The sequence below is a fragment of the Rana temporaria genome, chromosome 8, assembly GCF_905171775.1.
Source record: "Rana temporaria chromosome 8, aRanTem1.1, whole genome shotgun sequence".
Classification (NCBI taxonomy): Eukaryota; Metazoa; Chordata; class Amphibia; order Anura; family Ranidae; genus Rana; species Rana temporaria.
In genome coordinates, this window is record NC_053496.1 from 6647018 (window position 1) to 6662921 (window position 15904).

At 50.9% G+C, this 15904-nt stretch overlaps 1 protein-coding gene across 1 annotated transcript in view; it reads right to left on the reverse strand.

The window, feature by feature from the left end:
- ARMH3 (armadillo like helical domain containing 3) overlaps positions 1 to 15904 on the reverse strand; it is a gene marked incomplete in the record, with an annotated part of 166030 nt that overhangs the window by 76761 nt on the left and 73365 nt on the right. Inside the window, 1 exon segment of the mRNA XM_040361250.1 lies at positions 11587 to 11675. Coding sequence (XP_040217184.1) covers positions 11587 to 11675 — 89 coding nt within the window.

The window sequence follows — 15904 nt, forward strand, 5'->3', positions numbered from 1 at the left end:
AGTCCCCATCAGAATCCCCCCTTACATCAGTGTCCCCATCAGAATCCCCCCTTACATCAGTGTCCCCATCAGAATCCCCCCTACATCAGTGTCCCCATCAGAATCCCCCCTACATCAGAGTCCCCATCAGAATCCCCCCTTACATCAGTGTCCCCATCAGAATCCCCCCTTACATCAGTGTCCCCATCAGAATCCCCCTTACATCAGTGTCCCCCTTACACCAGTGTCCCCATCAGAGATCCCCCTATGTCAGAGTCCCCATCAGAATCCCCCTACATCAGAGACCCCATCAGAGTCCCCCCCCTTACACCAAGGTCCCCATCAGAATCCCCCCCTTACATCAGTGTCCCCATCAGAATCCCCCTTACATCAGTGTCCCCATCAGAATTCTCCTTACATCAGAGTCCCTATCAGAATCCCCCCTTACATCAGTGTCCCCATCAGAATCCCCCCTTACATCAGTGTCCCCATCAGAATCCCCCTTACAACAGTGTCCCTAATAGAATCCCCCTTACATCAGTGTCCCCAATAGAATCCCCCTTACACCAGTGTCCCCATCAGAATCCCCCTTACATCAGTGCCCCCATCAGAATTCTCCTTACATCAGAGTCCCCATCAGAATCCCCCTAACACCAGTGTCCCCATCAGAATCCCCCCTTACACAAGTGTCCCCATCAGAATCCCCCCTTACATCAGTGTCCCCATCACAATCCTCCCATACATCAGAGTCCCCATCAGAATCCCCCCATTCATCAGAGTTACCATCAGAATCCCCCTACATCAGAGACCCTATCAGAATCCCCCCTACATCAGAGTCCCCATCAGAATCCCCCCTACGTCAGAGTCCCCATCAGAATCCCCCCTACATCAGTGTCCCCATCAGAATCCCCCCTACATCAGAGTCCCCATCAGAATCCCCCCTTACATCAGTGTCCCCATCAGAATCCCCCCTTACATCAGTGTCCCCATCAGAATCCCCCTTACAACAGTGTCCCTAATAGAATCCCCCTTACATCAGTGTCCCCAATAGAATCCCCCTTACACCAGTGTCCCCATCAGAATCCCCCTTACATCAGTGTCCCCATCAGAATTCTCCTTACATCAGAGTCCCTATCAGAATCCCCCCTTACATCAGTGTCCCCATCAGAATCCCCCCTTACATCAGTGTCCCCATCAGAATCCCCCTTACAACAGTGTCCCTAATAGAATCCCCCTTACATCAGTGTCCCCAATAGAATCCCCCTTACACCAGTGTCCCCATCAGAATTCTCCTTACATCAGAGTCCCTATCAGAATCCCCCCTACATCAGAGTCCCCATCAGAATCCCCCCTACGTCAGAGTCCCCATCAGAATCCCCCTTACATCAGAGTCCCCATCAGAATCCCCCCTACGTCAGAGTCCCCATCAGAATCCCCCCTTACACCAGTGTCCCCATCAGAATCCCCCCTTACATCAGTGTCCCCATCACAATCCTCCCATACATCAGAGTCCCCATATTCATCAGAGTTACCATCAGAATCCCCCTACATCAGAGACCCCGTCAGAATCCCCCCTTACATCAGTGTCCCCGTCAGAATCCCCCCTTACATCAGTGTCCCCGTCAGAATCCCCCCTTACATCAGTGTCCCCGTCAGAATCCCCCCTTACATCAGTGTCCCCGTCAGAATCCCCCCTTACATCAGTGTCCCCGTCAGAATCCCCCCTTACACCAGTGTCCCCATCAGAATCCCCCTACATCAGAATCCCCCTACATCAGAGGCCCCATCAGAATCCCCCTTACATCCGAGTCCCCGTCAGAATCCCCCCTTACATCAGTGTCCCCGTCAGAATCCCCCCTTACATCAGTGTCCCCGTCAGAATCCCCCCTTACATCAGTGTCCCCGTCAGAATCCCCCCTTACATCAGTGTCCCCGTCAGAATCCCCCCTTACATCAGTGTCCCCATCAGAATCCCCCCTTACATCAGTGTCCCCATCAGAATCCCCCCTTACACCAGTGTCCCCATCAGAATCCCCCTACATCAGAATCCCCCTGCATCAGAGACCCCATCAGACTCCCGCCCCCCTTACATCAGTGTTCCCATCAGAATCCTCCTTATATCCGTGTCCCCATCAGAATCCCCCTTACATCAGAGTCCCCATCAGAATCCCCCCTTACATCAGTGTCCCCATCAGAATTCTCCTTACATCAGTGTCCCTATTAGAATTCCCCTTACATCAGATTCCCCATCAGAAACCCCATCAGAATCCCCCTTACATCCGAGTCCCCATCAGAATCCCCCCTTACATCAGTGTCCCCATCAGAATCCCCCTTACAACAGTGTCCCTAATAGAATCCCCCTTACAACAGTGTCCCCAATAGAATTCTCCTTACATCAGAGTCCCCATCAGAATCCCCCCTACATCAGAGTCCCCATCAGAATCCCCCCTTACATCAGTGTCCCCATCAGAATCCCCCCTACATCAGAGTCCCCATCAGAATCCCCCCTACATCAGAGTCCCCATCAGAATCCCCCCTACATCAGTGTCCCCATCAGAATCCCCCCTACATCAGTGTCCCCATCAGAATCCCCCTTACACCAGTGTCCCCGTCAGAATCCCCCCTTACATCAGTGTCCCCGTCAGAATCCCCCCTTACATCAGTGTCCCCGTCAGAATCCCCCCTTACATCAGTGTCCCCATCAGAATTCTCCTTACATCAGAGTCCCCATCAGAATCCCCCCTACATTAGAGTCCCCATCAGAATCCCCCCTTACATCAGTGTCCCCATCAGAATCCCCCCTACATCAGAGTCCCCATCAGAATCCCCCCTACATCAGTGTCCCCATCAGAATCCCCCTTACACCAGTGTCCCCGTCAGAATCCCCCCTTACATCAGTGTCCCCGTCAGAATCCCCCCTTACATCAGTGTCCCCATCAGAATTCTCCTTACATCCGAGTCCCCATCAGAATCCCCCCTACATCAGAGTGCCCATCAGAATCCCCCCTACATCAGTGCAGTGTCCCCATCAGAATCCCCCCTTACATCAGAGAGCCCATCAGAATCCCCTTACATCAGAGAGCCCATCAGAATCCTCCCCCCCCCCCCCCTTACATCAGTGTCCCCATCATAATTCTCCTTACATCCGAGTCCCCATCAGAATCCCCCCTTACATCAGTGTCCCCATCAGAATCCCCCTTAAATCAGTGTCCCCATTAGAATTCCCCTTACATCAGATTCCCCATCAGAATCCCCCTTACATCAGTGTCCCCATCAGAATCCCCCTTACATCAGAGACCCCATCAGAATCCCCCCTTACACCAAGGTCCCCATCAGAATCCCCCCTTACATCAGTGTCCCCATCAGAATCTCACTTACATCAGGGTCCCCATCAGAATCCCCCTACATCAGAGACCCCATCAGAATCCCCCCTTACATCAGAGACCCCATCAGAATCCCCCTTACATCAGAGACCCCATCAGAATCCCCCTACATCAGAGACCCCCTACATCAGAGACCCCCTACATCAGAGACCCCCTACATCCGAGTCCCCATCAGAATCCCCCTTACATCAGTGTCCCCATCAGAATTCTCCTTACATCCGAGTCCCCATCAGAATCCCCCCTACATCAGAGTCCCCATCAGAATCCCCCTTACATCAGTGTCCCCATCAGAATCCCCCTTACATCAGAGTCCCCATCAGAATCCCCCTTACATCAGAGTCCCCATCAGAATCCCCCCTTACATCAGAGTCCCCATCAGAATCCCCCTACATCAGAATCCCCCTGCATCAGAGACCCCATCAGACTTCCGCCCCCCCTACATCAGAGTCCCCATCAGAATCCCCCTTACATCAGAGTCCCCATCAGAATCCCCCTTACATCAGAGTCCCCATCAGAATCCCCCCTTACATCAGAGTCCCCATCAGAATCCCCCTACATCAGAATCCCCCTGCATCAGAGACCCCATCAGACTTCCGCCCCCCCTACATCAGTGTCCCCATCAGAATCCCCCTTACACCAGTGTCCCCGTCAGAATCCCCCCTTACATCAGTGTCCCCGTCAGAATCCCCCCTTACATCAGTGTCCCCATCAGAATTCTCCTTACATCAGAGTCCCCATCAGAATCCCCCCTTACATCAGAGTCCCCATCAGAATCCCCCCTACATCAGTGTCCCCATCAGAATCCCCCCTACACCAGTGTCCCCATCAGAATCCCCCTTACACCAGTGTCCCCGTCAGAATCCCCCCTTACATCAGTGTCCCTGTCAGAATCCCCCCTTACATCAGTGTCCCCATCAGAATTCTCCTTACATCCGAGTCCCCATCAGAATCCCCCCTACATCAGAGTGCCCATCAGAATCCCCCCTACATCAGTGTCCCCATCAGAATCCCCCCTTACATCAGAGAGCCCATCAGAATCCCCTTACATCAGAGAGCCCATCAGAATCCTCCCCCCCCTTACATCAGTGTCCCCATCATAATTCTCCTTACATCCGTGTCCCCATCAGAATCCCCCCTTACATCAGTGTCCCCATCAGAATCCCCCTTACATCAGTGTCCCCATCAGAATCCCCCTTACATCAGTGTCCCCATCAGAATCCCCCTTACATCAGTGTCCCCATCAGAATCCCCCCTTACACCAAGGTCCCCATCAGAATCCCCCCTTACATCAGTGTCCCCATCAGAATCCCCCTTACACCAGTGTCCCCATCAGAATCCCCCCTTACACCAAGGTCCCCATCAGAATCCCCCCTTACATCAGTGTCCCCATCAGAATCTCACTTACACCAGTGTCCCCAATAGAATCCCCCTTACACCAGTGTCCCCATCAGAATCCCCCCTTACACCAAGGTCCCCATCAGAATCCCCCCTTACATCAGTGTCCCCATCAGAATCTCACTTACATCAGTGTCCCCAATAGAATCCCCCTTACATCAGTGTCCCCATCAGAATCCCCCTTACATCAGTGTCCCCATCAGAATCCCCCCCTACATCAGAGACCCCATCAGAATCCCCCTTACATCAGAGACCCCATCAGAGTCTCCCCTTACATCAGAGACCCCATCAGAGTCTCCCCTTACATCAGAGACCCCATCAGAATCCCCCTACATCAGAGACCCCATCAGAATCCCCCCTTACATAAGTGTCCCCATCAGAATTCTCCTTACATCCGAGTCCCCATCATAATCCCCCTTAAATCAGAGTCCCCATCAGAATCCCCCTTACATCAGAGTCCCCATCAGAATCCCCCTACATCAGAATCCCCCTGCATCAGAATCCCCCTGCATCAGAGACCCCATCGGACTTCCGCCCCCCTTACATCAGTGTTCCCATCAGAATCCCCCTTACATCAGTGTCCCCATCAGAATCCCCCCTTACATCAGAGTCCCCATCAGAATCCCCCATTACATCAGTGTCCCCATCAGAATCCCCCCTTACATCAGAGTCCCCATCAGAATCCCCCTTACACCAAGGTCCCCATCAGAATCCCCCTGCATCAGAGACCCCATCAGACTTCCGCCCCCCTTACATCAGTGTTCCAATCAGAATCCCCCTTACATCAGTGTCCCCATCAGAATCCCCCCTTACATCAGAGTCCCCATCAGAATCCCCCATTACATCAGAGTCCCCATCAGAATCCCCCTTACATCAGATTCCCCATCAGAATCCCCCTACATCAGAGACTCCATCAGACTCCCGCCCCCCTTACATCAGTGTCCCCATCAGAATCCCCCCATACATCAGTGTCCCAATCTGAGCCCCCCCCCCACCTATTAGTGTCCCCATTAGAATCCCCCCTACATCTGAATCCCTGTTACATTGGTGTCCCAATCAGACTCCCCCCTTACATCCGTGTCCCCACCTGAGACCCCCCCCTTACTTCAGGGTCTTGGTCAGCAAAGACCAACTGATCTGGATCCTCAGTCCATGCACATCAGCTGCAGGCTGGATAAAATATTGTAGCGGGATAGATGTGGCCCCTGGGCAATAGTTTGCAGACCCCTGCGGTACGGCTTACCATTGTATGCTGATCATTCCCCCCCCCCCCCCCCCCTCTGTATCTAACCGCACTTCTCTGCCTTATTCCCACATTACACGGCGTGTCAGTCGCTCGTGATGCGCAAAACTGTCAGTTACTGAAGCTACGCAAAATGTGTAAAAAAATAAATAAATAAAATAAATAATAAATAAAATAATATAATAAATAAAATAATATAATAATAAAATAATATAATAAATAAAATAATATAATAATAAAATAAAAATAAATAAATAATAAAATAATAAATAAAATAATATAATAATAATAAAAAAAAAAGATACTCCTTTCCCATTCTCTTTATACAATGTAACCTTTTCCTTTACGATTTCCTGTCCCTGTGTGCATTTCAGAAGCACTCCGGCTTGACTGAGCCCAACTTATTGATCCAGGAACAGCGCTCAAGGCGCGTCTTATAAAGAAATCCGAGGCGCGCGGCTTTCACGGCGTTAATTAATAGAGGACATTGCGGTAAGCGGGGCTAAAATTAGAAGGTGGCAGGCGATCTGACGGCACCCCTTCCCCCGACAGGCAGTAATAATGACACCGTGAAAAATGGCACCGGAGGATTCTGGTGTCTTATCTACAAGCACCAAACATGGGGGGGGGGAGGGGACATCCATCACAGGTGACCAGGAAACCGGCTCATCAATGGGGGCGCGGACCCTCTGCCTTCATCGCACACACAGATTGCCCCATCAATCATCCTATATATAGAGAGGTGTGCGAATGGTGAATACACACCAATACGGTGCCTTGAAAAAGTATTCATACCCCTTGGAATTTTCCATATGTTGCCATGTTACACCCACAAAAACGTAAATGTTTGTGACCCTATCAGAGGCCCCCCTGCATTATGCGTCCCCATCAGAGCCCCCCTGCATTATGCGTCATCAGAGCCCCCCTGCATTATGCGTCCTCATCAGAGCCCCCCTGCATTATGCGTCATCAGAGCCCCCCTGCATTATGTGTCATCAGAGCCCCCCTGCATTATGCGTCCCCATCAGAGCCCCCCTGCATTATGCGTCCCCATCAGAGCCCCCCTGCATTATGCGTCCCCATCAGAGCCCCCCTGCATTATGCGTCCCCATCAGAGCCCCCCTGCATTATGCGTTCCCATCAGAGCCCCTCTGCATTAGCTATCCCCATCAGAGCCCCCCTGCATTATGCGTCCCCATCAGAGCCCCCCTGCATTATGCGTCCCCATCAGAGCCCCCCTGCATTATGCGTCCCCATCAGAGCCCCCCTGCATTATGCGTCCCCATCAGAGCCCCCCTGCATTATGCGTCCCCATCAGAGCCCCCCTGCATTATGCGTCCCCATCAGAGCCCCCCTGCATTATGCGTCCTCATCAGAGCCCCCCTGCATTATGCGTCCTCATCAGAGCCCCCCTGCATTATGCGTTCTCTTATCAGAGTCCCCCTGCATTATGCGTCCCCATCAGAGCCCCCCCCTGCATTATGCATCCCCATCAGAGCCCCCCTGCATTATGCGTCCCCATCAGAGCCCCCCTGCATTATGCGTCCCCATCAGAGCCCCCCTGCATAATGCGTCCCCATCAGAGCCCCCCTGCATTATGCGTCCTCATCAGAGCCCCCCTGCATTATGCGTCCTCATCAGAGCCCCCCTGCATTATGCGTTCTCTTATCAGAGTCCCCCTGCATTATGCGTCCCCATCAGAGCCCCCCCCCTGCATTATGCATCCCCATCAGAGCCCCCCTGCATTATGCGTCCCCATCAGAGCCCCCCTGCATTATGCGTCCCCATCAGAGCCCCCCTGCATAATGCGTCCCCATCAGAGCCCCCCTGCATTATGCATCCCCATCAGAGCCCCCTGCATTATGCGTCCCCATCAGAGTCCCCCTGCATTATGGGTCCCCATCAGAGCCCCCCTGCAATATGCGTCCCCATCAGAGCCCCCCAGCATGTTTGTGACCCCATCAGAGCACCTCTGCATTATGCGTCCCCATCACTTCTCCACAACTTTATCCCTGACCTGTCTGGTGTGTTCCTTGGCCTTCATGATGCCGTTTGCTCACTAAGGTTATCCAACAAACCTCTGAGGGCTTCACAGAACAGCTGTATTTATACTGAGATTAAATGACACACAGGTAGACTCTATTTACTAATGAGGTGACGTCTGAAGGCAATTGGTTCCTCTAGATTTTAGTTGGGGGTATCAGAGTAAAGGGGGCTGAATACAAATGCCCCCCCCCATCATTTTCCTCCCACTTCACAATTATGTGACACTTTGTGTTGGTCTATCACATCGTTAGGAAAGTTGGAGCATAAAGACAGAACCTGATTGGTTGCGATGAACTCCACATTTGCTCTGCTCCCCCCCCCCCCCGCTGTGTGCCGGGATAGGACATTAAGATGGAGTGTTTTGCCGAGGGAGAACATATGGCCGGTGGAAGATGATTGTCTCGTCTCAGATGGAGGTCATTAGCAGAGAGCGGGCTGATTGCGGAGATCGGAGCGCGCCGAGGCCGGAGAGCGCAGAGCACAATCTACCGATGTAATCAGGCCGGGGAGGAGGAGGCGAAACGCATTGATTGTATGAACTTAAGATAATCACCAACCTAACCCAGCAGGCCAGGGCATGAACGTCACACTACTTCAAAACTCCGAAGTACATCCAAGTGCCGACCACCTAACCGGGAAAATACGTCATTACTCCGATGTCACATGACGGGGGGTACGGATGCAGCTAGCCGCCATAACCCCGGGATCATTTTAATTTCGGGGTCTGCTACAAGTGATCCCGGTCGTAGAACCACTTTTAGTGGTGGGGGGGGGGGGGAGGTCTCTCCCTCCCCTCACCGCGTTTCCGGGTTTACCGGAGCCGTCGGTGAACCGGTAAACGATTCTAGTTGGCTGATGGCTAGGACAGAAGAAGTCAAGAGAGGGCAAGAGGGTCCGCACTCAGCTCTATGGCCTTGGAGGACTGGAGCAACCTCAGACATCACTTCCTGTTCCCCTCACAGCTTTTCTAGTTGCTTCCGGGTTTACCGGAGCCGTGGGTAAACCCCGGAAAAATTATCCAATCCGGCTGACGGCTAGGACAGAAGAAGTCAAGAGGGTCCCCACTCAGCTCTATGGCCCTTGGAGGACCGGAGCGACCTCCGACGTCACTTCCTGTTCCCCTCACTGCTTTTCTAGTTGCTTCCGGGTTTACCGGAGCCTTGGGTAAACCCGTAAATGATCCTAGCTGGCTGATGGCTAGCACAGAAGAAGTCAAGAGAGGGCAAGAGGGTCCCCACTCAGCTCTATGGCCTTGGAGGACTGGAGCAACCTCAGACGTCACTTCCTGTTCCCCTCACTGCTTTTCCAGTTGTTTCCGGGTTTACCGGAGCCATGGGTAAACCACGGGAAAGCGATCCAATCCGGCTGATGACTAGGACAGAAGAAGTCAAGAGAGGGCAAGACGGTCCCCACTCAGCTCTATGGCCTTGGAGGATCGGAGCAACCTCAGACGTCACTTCCTGTTCCCCTCGCTGCTTTTCTAGTTGCTTCTGTGTTTACCGGAGCCGTGGGTAAACCCCGGAAAAGCGATCCAATCCGGCTGATGGCTAGGACAGAAGAAGTCAAGAGAGGGCAAGAGGGTCCCCACTCAGTTCTATGGCCTTGGAGGACTGGAGCAACCTCCGACGTCACTTCCTGTTCCCCTCACAGCTTTTCTAGTTGCTTCCGGGTTTACCGGAGCCGTGGGTAAACCCCGGAAAAATTATCCAATCCGGCTGACGGCTAGGACAGAAGAAGTCAAGAGGGTCCCCACTCAGCTCTATGGCCCTTGGAGGACCGGAGCGACCTCCGACGTCACTTCCTGTTCCCCTCACTGCTTTTCTAGTTGCTTCCGGGTTTACCGGAGCCTTGGGTAAACCCGTAAATGATCCTAGCTGGCTGATGGCTAGCACAGAAGAAGTCAAGAGAGGGCAAGAGGGTCCCCACTCAGCTCTATGGCCTTGGAGGACTGGAGCAACCTCAGACGTCACTTCCTGTTCCCCTCACTGCTTTTCCAGTTGTTTCCGGGTTTACCGGAGCCATGGGTAAACCACGGGAAAGCGATCCAATCCGGCTGATGACTAGGACAGAAGAAGTCAAGAGAGGGCAAGACGGTCCCCACTCAGCTCTATGGCCTTGGAGGACCGGAGCAACCTCCGACGTCACTTCCTGTTCCCCTCACTGCTTTTCTAGTTGCTTCCGGGTTTACCGGAGCCGTGGGTAAACCCCGGAAAAGCGATCCAATCCGACTGATGACTAGGACAGAAGAAGTCAAGAGGGTCCCCACTCAGCTCTATGGCCTTGGAGGACTGGAGCAACCTCCGACGTCACTTTCTGTTCCCCTCCAGGCTTTTTCTGGCACTTTTTGTTTACAAGTAAAATTACTTAGAACTCCCAAACATTTTTAGCAGAGAACCTAGTGAATAAAATGGAGGTTGTTGCAATTTTTTATGTCATACATTTTTCTGCGCGGCGTTTTTTTACAGGACAAAAAAAGACTCCGGCGGAGGCTCATTACCACGTGATCAGCCGTGTCCAATCACGGCTGATCACGATGTAAACAGGAAGAGCCGTTGATCATCTCTTCCTGACTCGCGTCTGACAGACGTGAGTAGAGGAGAGCCGATCGGCGGCTCTCCTGACAGGGGGGGGGTTCCTCGGATGCCCACACTGGACCACCAGGGAGTGCTCCCCGGTGCTCAATAGAGCAAAAATAGTAAAAAATTAAATATAAAAACATTTTTTTTTAACACAATCGATGCCAAATGACTCAAATGATGCCCAGCAATGCCATCAGTGCCACCCCTTAGTGTCCATCAGTGCCACCCAGTGTCCATCAGTGCCACCTCTTAGTGCCCATCTATGCCCAGTGCCCACCTATCAGTGCCCATATGTGCCACCCATAAGTACCCATCAGTGCCGCCAAATAGTGCCCATCAGTGCCGCCAAATATTGCCCATCAGTGCCACCTATGAGTGCCCATCAGTGCCACCTATGAGTGCCCATCAGTGCCGCCTATGAGTGCCCAGCAGTGCAGCATACCAGTGCCGCCTATGAGTGCCCATCAGTGCTGCCTATGAGTGCCCATCAGTGCAGCATACCAGCGCCGCCTATCAGTGCCCATCAGTGCTGCCTCATCGGTGCCCATAATTGAAGAAGAAAAAACTTACTTATTTACAAAAAAAAATTAACAGAAAAAAATAAAAATATTTTTTTTTTCAAAAAGTTCATTTTTTTTTAGTTGTTGCGCAAAAAATAAAAATCGCAGAGGTGATCAAATACCACCAAAAGAAATCTCTATTTGTGGAGAAAAAAATGCTAAAAATTTCATTTGGGTACAGTGTAGCACGACCGCGCAATTGCCATTCAAATTGCGACAGTGCTGAAAGCTGAAAATTGGCCTGGGCAGGAAGGGGGCGTAAGCGCCCCCCGGTATGGAAGGGGTTAAAGGAGAAGCGCACCTTTAGCAAAAAATTAAGGAATACACAAAAAAAAAAAAGTGCATGTATTCTTTCAGCCAGCAGGGGGGGTGGCAGTGGGGACGATGCTTTGGCGACTTACCTGACCACAGCTCTCTCCAGGTATACTGAAGTCGTACTCGGCACTTCTTCTGGTAGCACAGGAGCTTGTGTATAATCTGTATACAGCGTCTGCCAGAGAGAGAACAACAATCAGGTCTCATTACAAAGGATCTAAAACATTCTAGAACGCAACTTGCTGTATATTAAAAAGGTAACAAAGCCGCTCTAAATCCAAAACCAAAAACGTAACACTAACCCAAGGGCGGACTTTAAGGGCACAATGAGCAGTGGAGAGTATAAAAACAAATTTAAAATAACATTTATTAAATACAGTACATGATACAAAAAGAACACTTGCGTTAAAAAAAAAAAAAGCACATGATAGAGAGTGATCCCCTGGGTGTCAACGCGTTTCGCTCCTTGGCTTCGTCAGGACACATTCAGGGATCGTTGGTAAAAAGGAAGCTGGCCTCGCTGTCTAGAATAAAACATATGTATAAGAATTCATAACGGAGCAACACACATCTTAACCACTGAAGACCCCGGACCATTATGCAGGTTAAGGACCTTGCCCCCTTTTTCGCGATTCGGCACTGCGTCGCTTCAACCGACAATTGCGCGGTCGTGCGACATGGCTCCCAAACAAAACTTACGTCCCTTTTTCCCCACAAATAGAGCTTTCTTTTGGTGGTATTTGATCACCTCTGCGTTTTTTATTTTTTTGCGCTATAAACAAAAATAGAGCGACAATTTTTTAAAAAATGAAATATTTTTTACTTTTTTCCTATAATAAATATCCCCCAAAAATATATAAAAAAACTATTTTTTTCCTCAGCTTAGGCCGATACGTATTCTTCTACCTATTTTTTGTAAAAAAATAAATAAAAAAATCGCAAAAAGCGTTTATCGATTGGTTTGGGCTAAATTTAGAGTGTTTACAAAATAAGGGATAGTTTTATTGCATTTTTATTAATATTTTTTTTTTTCTACTAATGGCGGCGATCAGCGATTTTTTACATGACCGTGACATTATGGCGGACACTTTGGACACTTGACACATTTTTGGGACCATTGTCATTTTCACAGCAAAAAATGCTATAAAAATGCCCTGATTACTGTGAAAATGACAATTGCAGTTTGGGAGTTAACCACTAGGGGGCGCTGAAGGGGTTAAGTGTGACCTTATCTGTGTTTCTTACTGTAGGGGGGTGTGGCTGTAGGTGTGACGTCATCGATCGTGTTTCCCTATAAAAGGGATCACACGGTCGATGACGGCGCCACAGTGAAGAATGGTGAAGCTGTGTTTACCCTCACCTCTTCCCGTTCTTCAGCTCCGGGGACCGATCGCGGGACTCCGGTGGCGATCGGGTCCGTGGGTCCCACGGCCACGTAGCTTCGGAGCCACGGCTGGGTACTAGCACAGGACGTACCAGTACGTGCCTGTGCCCAGCCGTGCCATACTGCCAACGTAAATGTGCAGGAGGCGGTCCTTAAGTGGTTAAATACAGTACATGATACAAAAAGAACACTTGAGCGAGTTAAAAAAAAAAAGCACATGATAGAGAGTGATCCCCTGTGTGTCAACGCGTTTCGCTGCTTAGCTTCTTCAGGACACGTTCAGGGATCGTTGGAAAAAGAAAGCTGGTCTCGCTGTCTAGAACAAAACATATGTATAGGAATTCATAACGGAGCAACACACATCTTAAAAAAGTAGACCGTCATCATATCTAAGCAACAAAATGCTCATTTTAATACCCAAAATATCCGATACACCATTGGTTGTGATTAGGGTTGTCCCGATACCACTTTTTTAGGACTGAGTACAAGTACCGATACTTTTTTTCAAGTAGTCGCCGATACCGAATACCGATACTTTTTTTAAAATGTGTCCCCAAATGCAGCGATGTCCCCCCACAGATGCAGCCATGTATCCCCCCATCCAGCCATTGTCTCCCCCCATCCAGCCATTGTCTCCCCCCCATCCAGCCATTGTCTCCCCCCCATCCAGCCATTGTCTCCCCCCCATCCAGCCATGAAAATTGTGTCAAGGCCCGGGGGGGTTTGGGTTGGGGGCGTGCACGGGGGTAAGCGATTTTTCACGGGCAATTTATCGGAGCAACAGCTGGTGTTGACACTTCTAGGTTTTGTGAGGCCTTAGGCAAAAATTATAGACATGAGGCCCTACTCAAATGTCACATCCTTTGCAGGGGTTAAGGAAGAACCCCAGGGTGGAACATCTTATTACTACTGCTGCTGCTTGTGTGGGTGGGATGTGTATTGCACCAATCACATGGGATGAATAGGAGAGGAGGGTCAGCAAGGATTGGCACAGTACACATCACACCCACACAAGCAGCAGTAGTAAGATGCTCTGCCTCAGGGTCCTTCCTGAACAAATGGGGGTGGGGATGGGACTGGGAACAATGGGTTAGGGGAGAAGGAGGGGGTAAAAAGGGGGAGTGAATATGAGATGAGTGATGGGTAGAGGAGAACTGGAGTGAAACTGGGGGATCCTGGTCTGTATAGGGATAAAAAAGGAGGAGGATTTGTGCTGGCATGGGGGGAGGGGAATAGATGGATGTCAATGGGACTGGTGCGGGATGGGGAATACTGTTGGTTGGTGAGAAATAGCCATAGTATAATACAAGCAAATAGGCTGGCAGGGAGGGGGAAAGAAAGAGAGTATGGCGGTGGGTGGTATGTACAGGAGGGGGCACAGAGTGTATGGCGGTGGGTGGTATGTGCAGGAGAGGGGCACAGATTGTATGGCAGTGGGCGGTACGTGCAGGAGGGGGGCACGGAGTGAATGGGGGTGGGTGATATGTGCAGAAGGGGGGCACAGAGTGAATGGGGGTGGGTGGTATGTGCAGAAGGGGGGCACAGAGTGAATGGGGGTGGGTGGTATGTTCAGAAGGGGGGCACGGAGTGAATGGGTGTGGGTGGTATGTGCAGGAGAGGGGTGCAGATGGGTTGAAAGTATATAGTGTGAACAAGCCCTAATGCATTGCTCCAGCACTGCAGAGACCACTACTATGCACTGAGAAAGTGAAACACACACACAGCACCAGAACTGGCCTCGCACCTCCCTGCAGACATTTCTCTCACCCCCGGCATCTCAACACTCTTCCTCAAGTTGCTGCACACTAATAGCTCCCGGAAACTTGCAAAACCCTGCCAACTTACCACAATGCACATACCCTGCAGAATGGACTTGCGCTGCTTGTATCCCTCCCCGTGGGATAGCCGATCTCGGCCAATGAGCTCTCAGCGTCTCATTCATTCCCAGTGCTTTGAGGGTGGAAGAGCTGTTATGCGGTGTGGACGCAGAGAGATGATGTCATCCCTTTGCCTCTGATACCAGCGCTGTAAGGACGAAAGAGCTGTGATGTGGGGCGGGCGCATTACAGCTTTGAATAGCTTTGTAATGATTGGCGCCACGCTGCGTGTATAGACACTCCCCCTCGCTCGGGATTGGACAGTTCACCCGAGCAAGGGGGAGTGTCTATGCGTGGCGCAAATCATTACAGCTATTCAAAGCTGTAATGTTCCCGCCCGTATTACACAGTCAGCGGCGTAACGGCGGCGGATCGCAGCGGCGAATTGCGGCTCCGGTGGCGGCGGTCGGCGGCGCGGCGCGGGGGGGGGGGGGTTAAGTATTCTATTTGTGTATCGGGCGGGGTATCGGCGTCTGACTACCGCCGAAAAAACTCGGAATCGGTCCCGATACCGATACTAGTATCGGTATCGGGACAACCCTAGTTGTGATATTTCAAAATTCCACGGGCAAGATTATCTCTCACAGACTCCTCCTTGTTACAAGGAATTTTGTGGTATTTTGTGTGCCGCATTTTTTGTTGCGCAGACATGATGATGGTCCTGACGAAGCTAAGCAGCGAAACGCGTTGATGCATCATGTATTTTATATATGTGCTTTTTTTTAACTCTCTCAAATGATCTTTTTGTACCATGTACTGCATTTAATAAATATTATTTAAATAAGTTTGTATACTCTCCACTGCTCATTGTGCCCTTAAAGTCCGACCTTGGGTTATTTTTGCCCTCCCCCTTTTTTTATTTTTTATACAGAACTTCCAAACGGATGTGGCCACAGGAGCGCTTTCCTTCAAATTTAAAAAAAATGTAACACATTGCAGCATAGATGTGCATTAGTTTTCTTTTTTTATGCTTCTTTCCCACTCCGTTTTCACCTGGTGATCTGATCAGTAACACGCCTCCTGTATTAGAGCTCCTCCCTCCCCCACTCTGGATAAAGGAACACATGGGGCACTGCAGACAGCAGCATTGTTAGTCCAGGGGGGCGCAGAAAACTGCGTGCGGTCCCACCCGCCCCAGTCCAT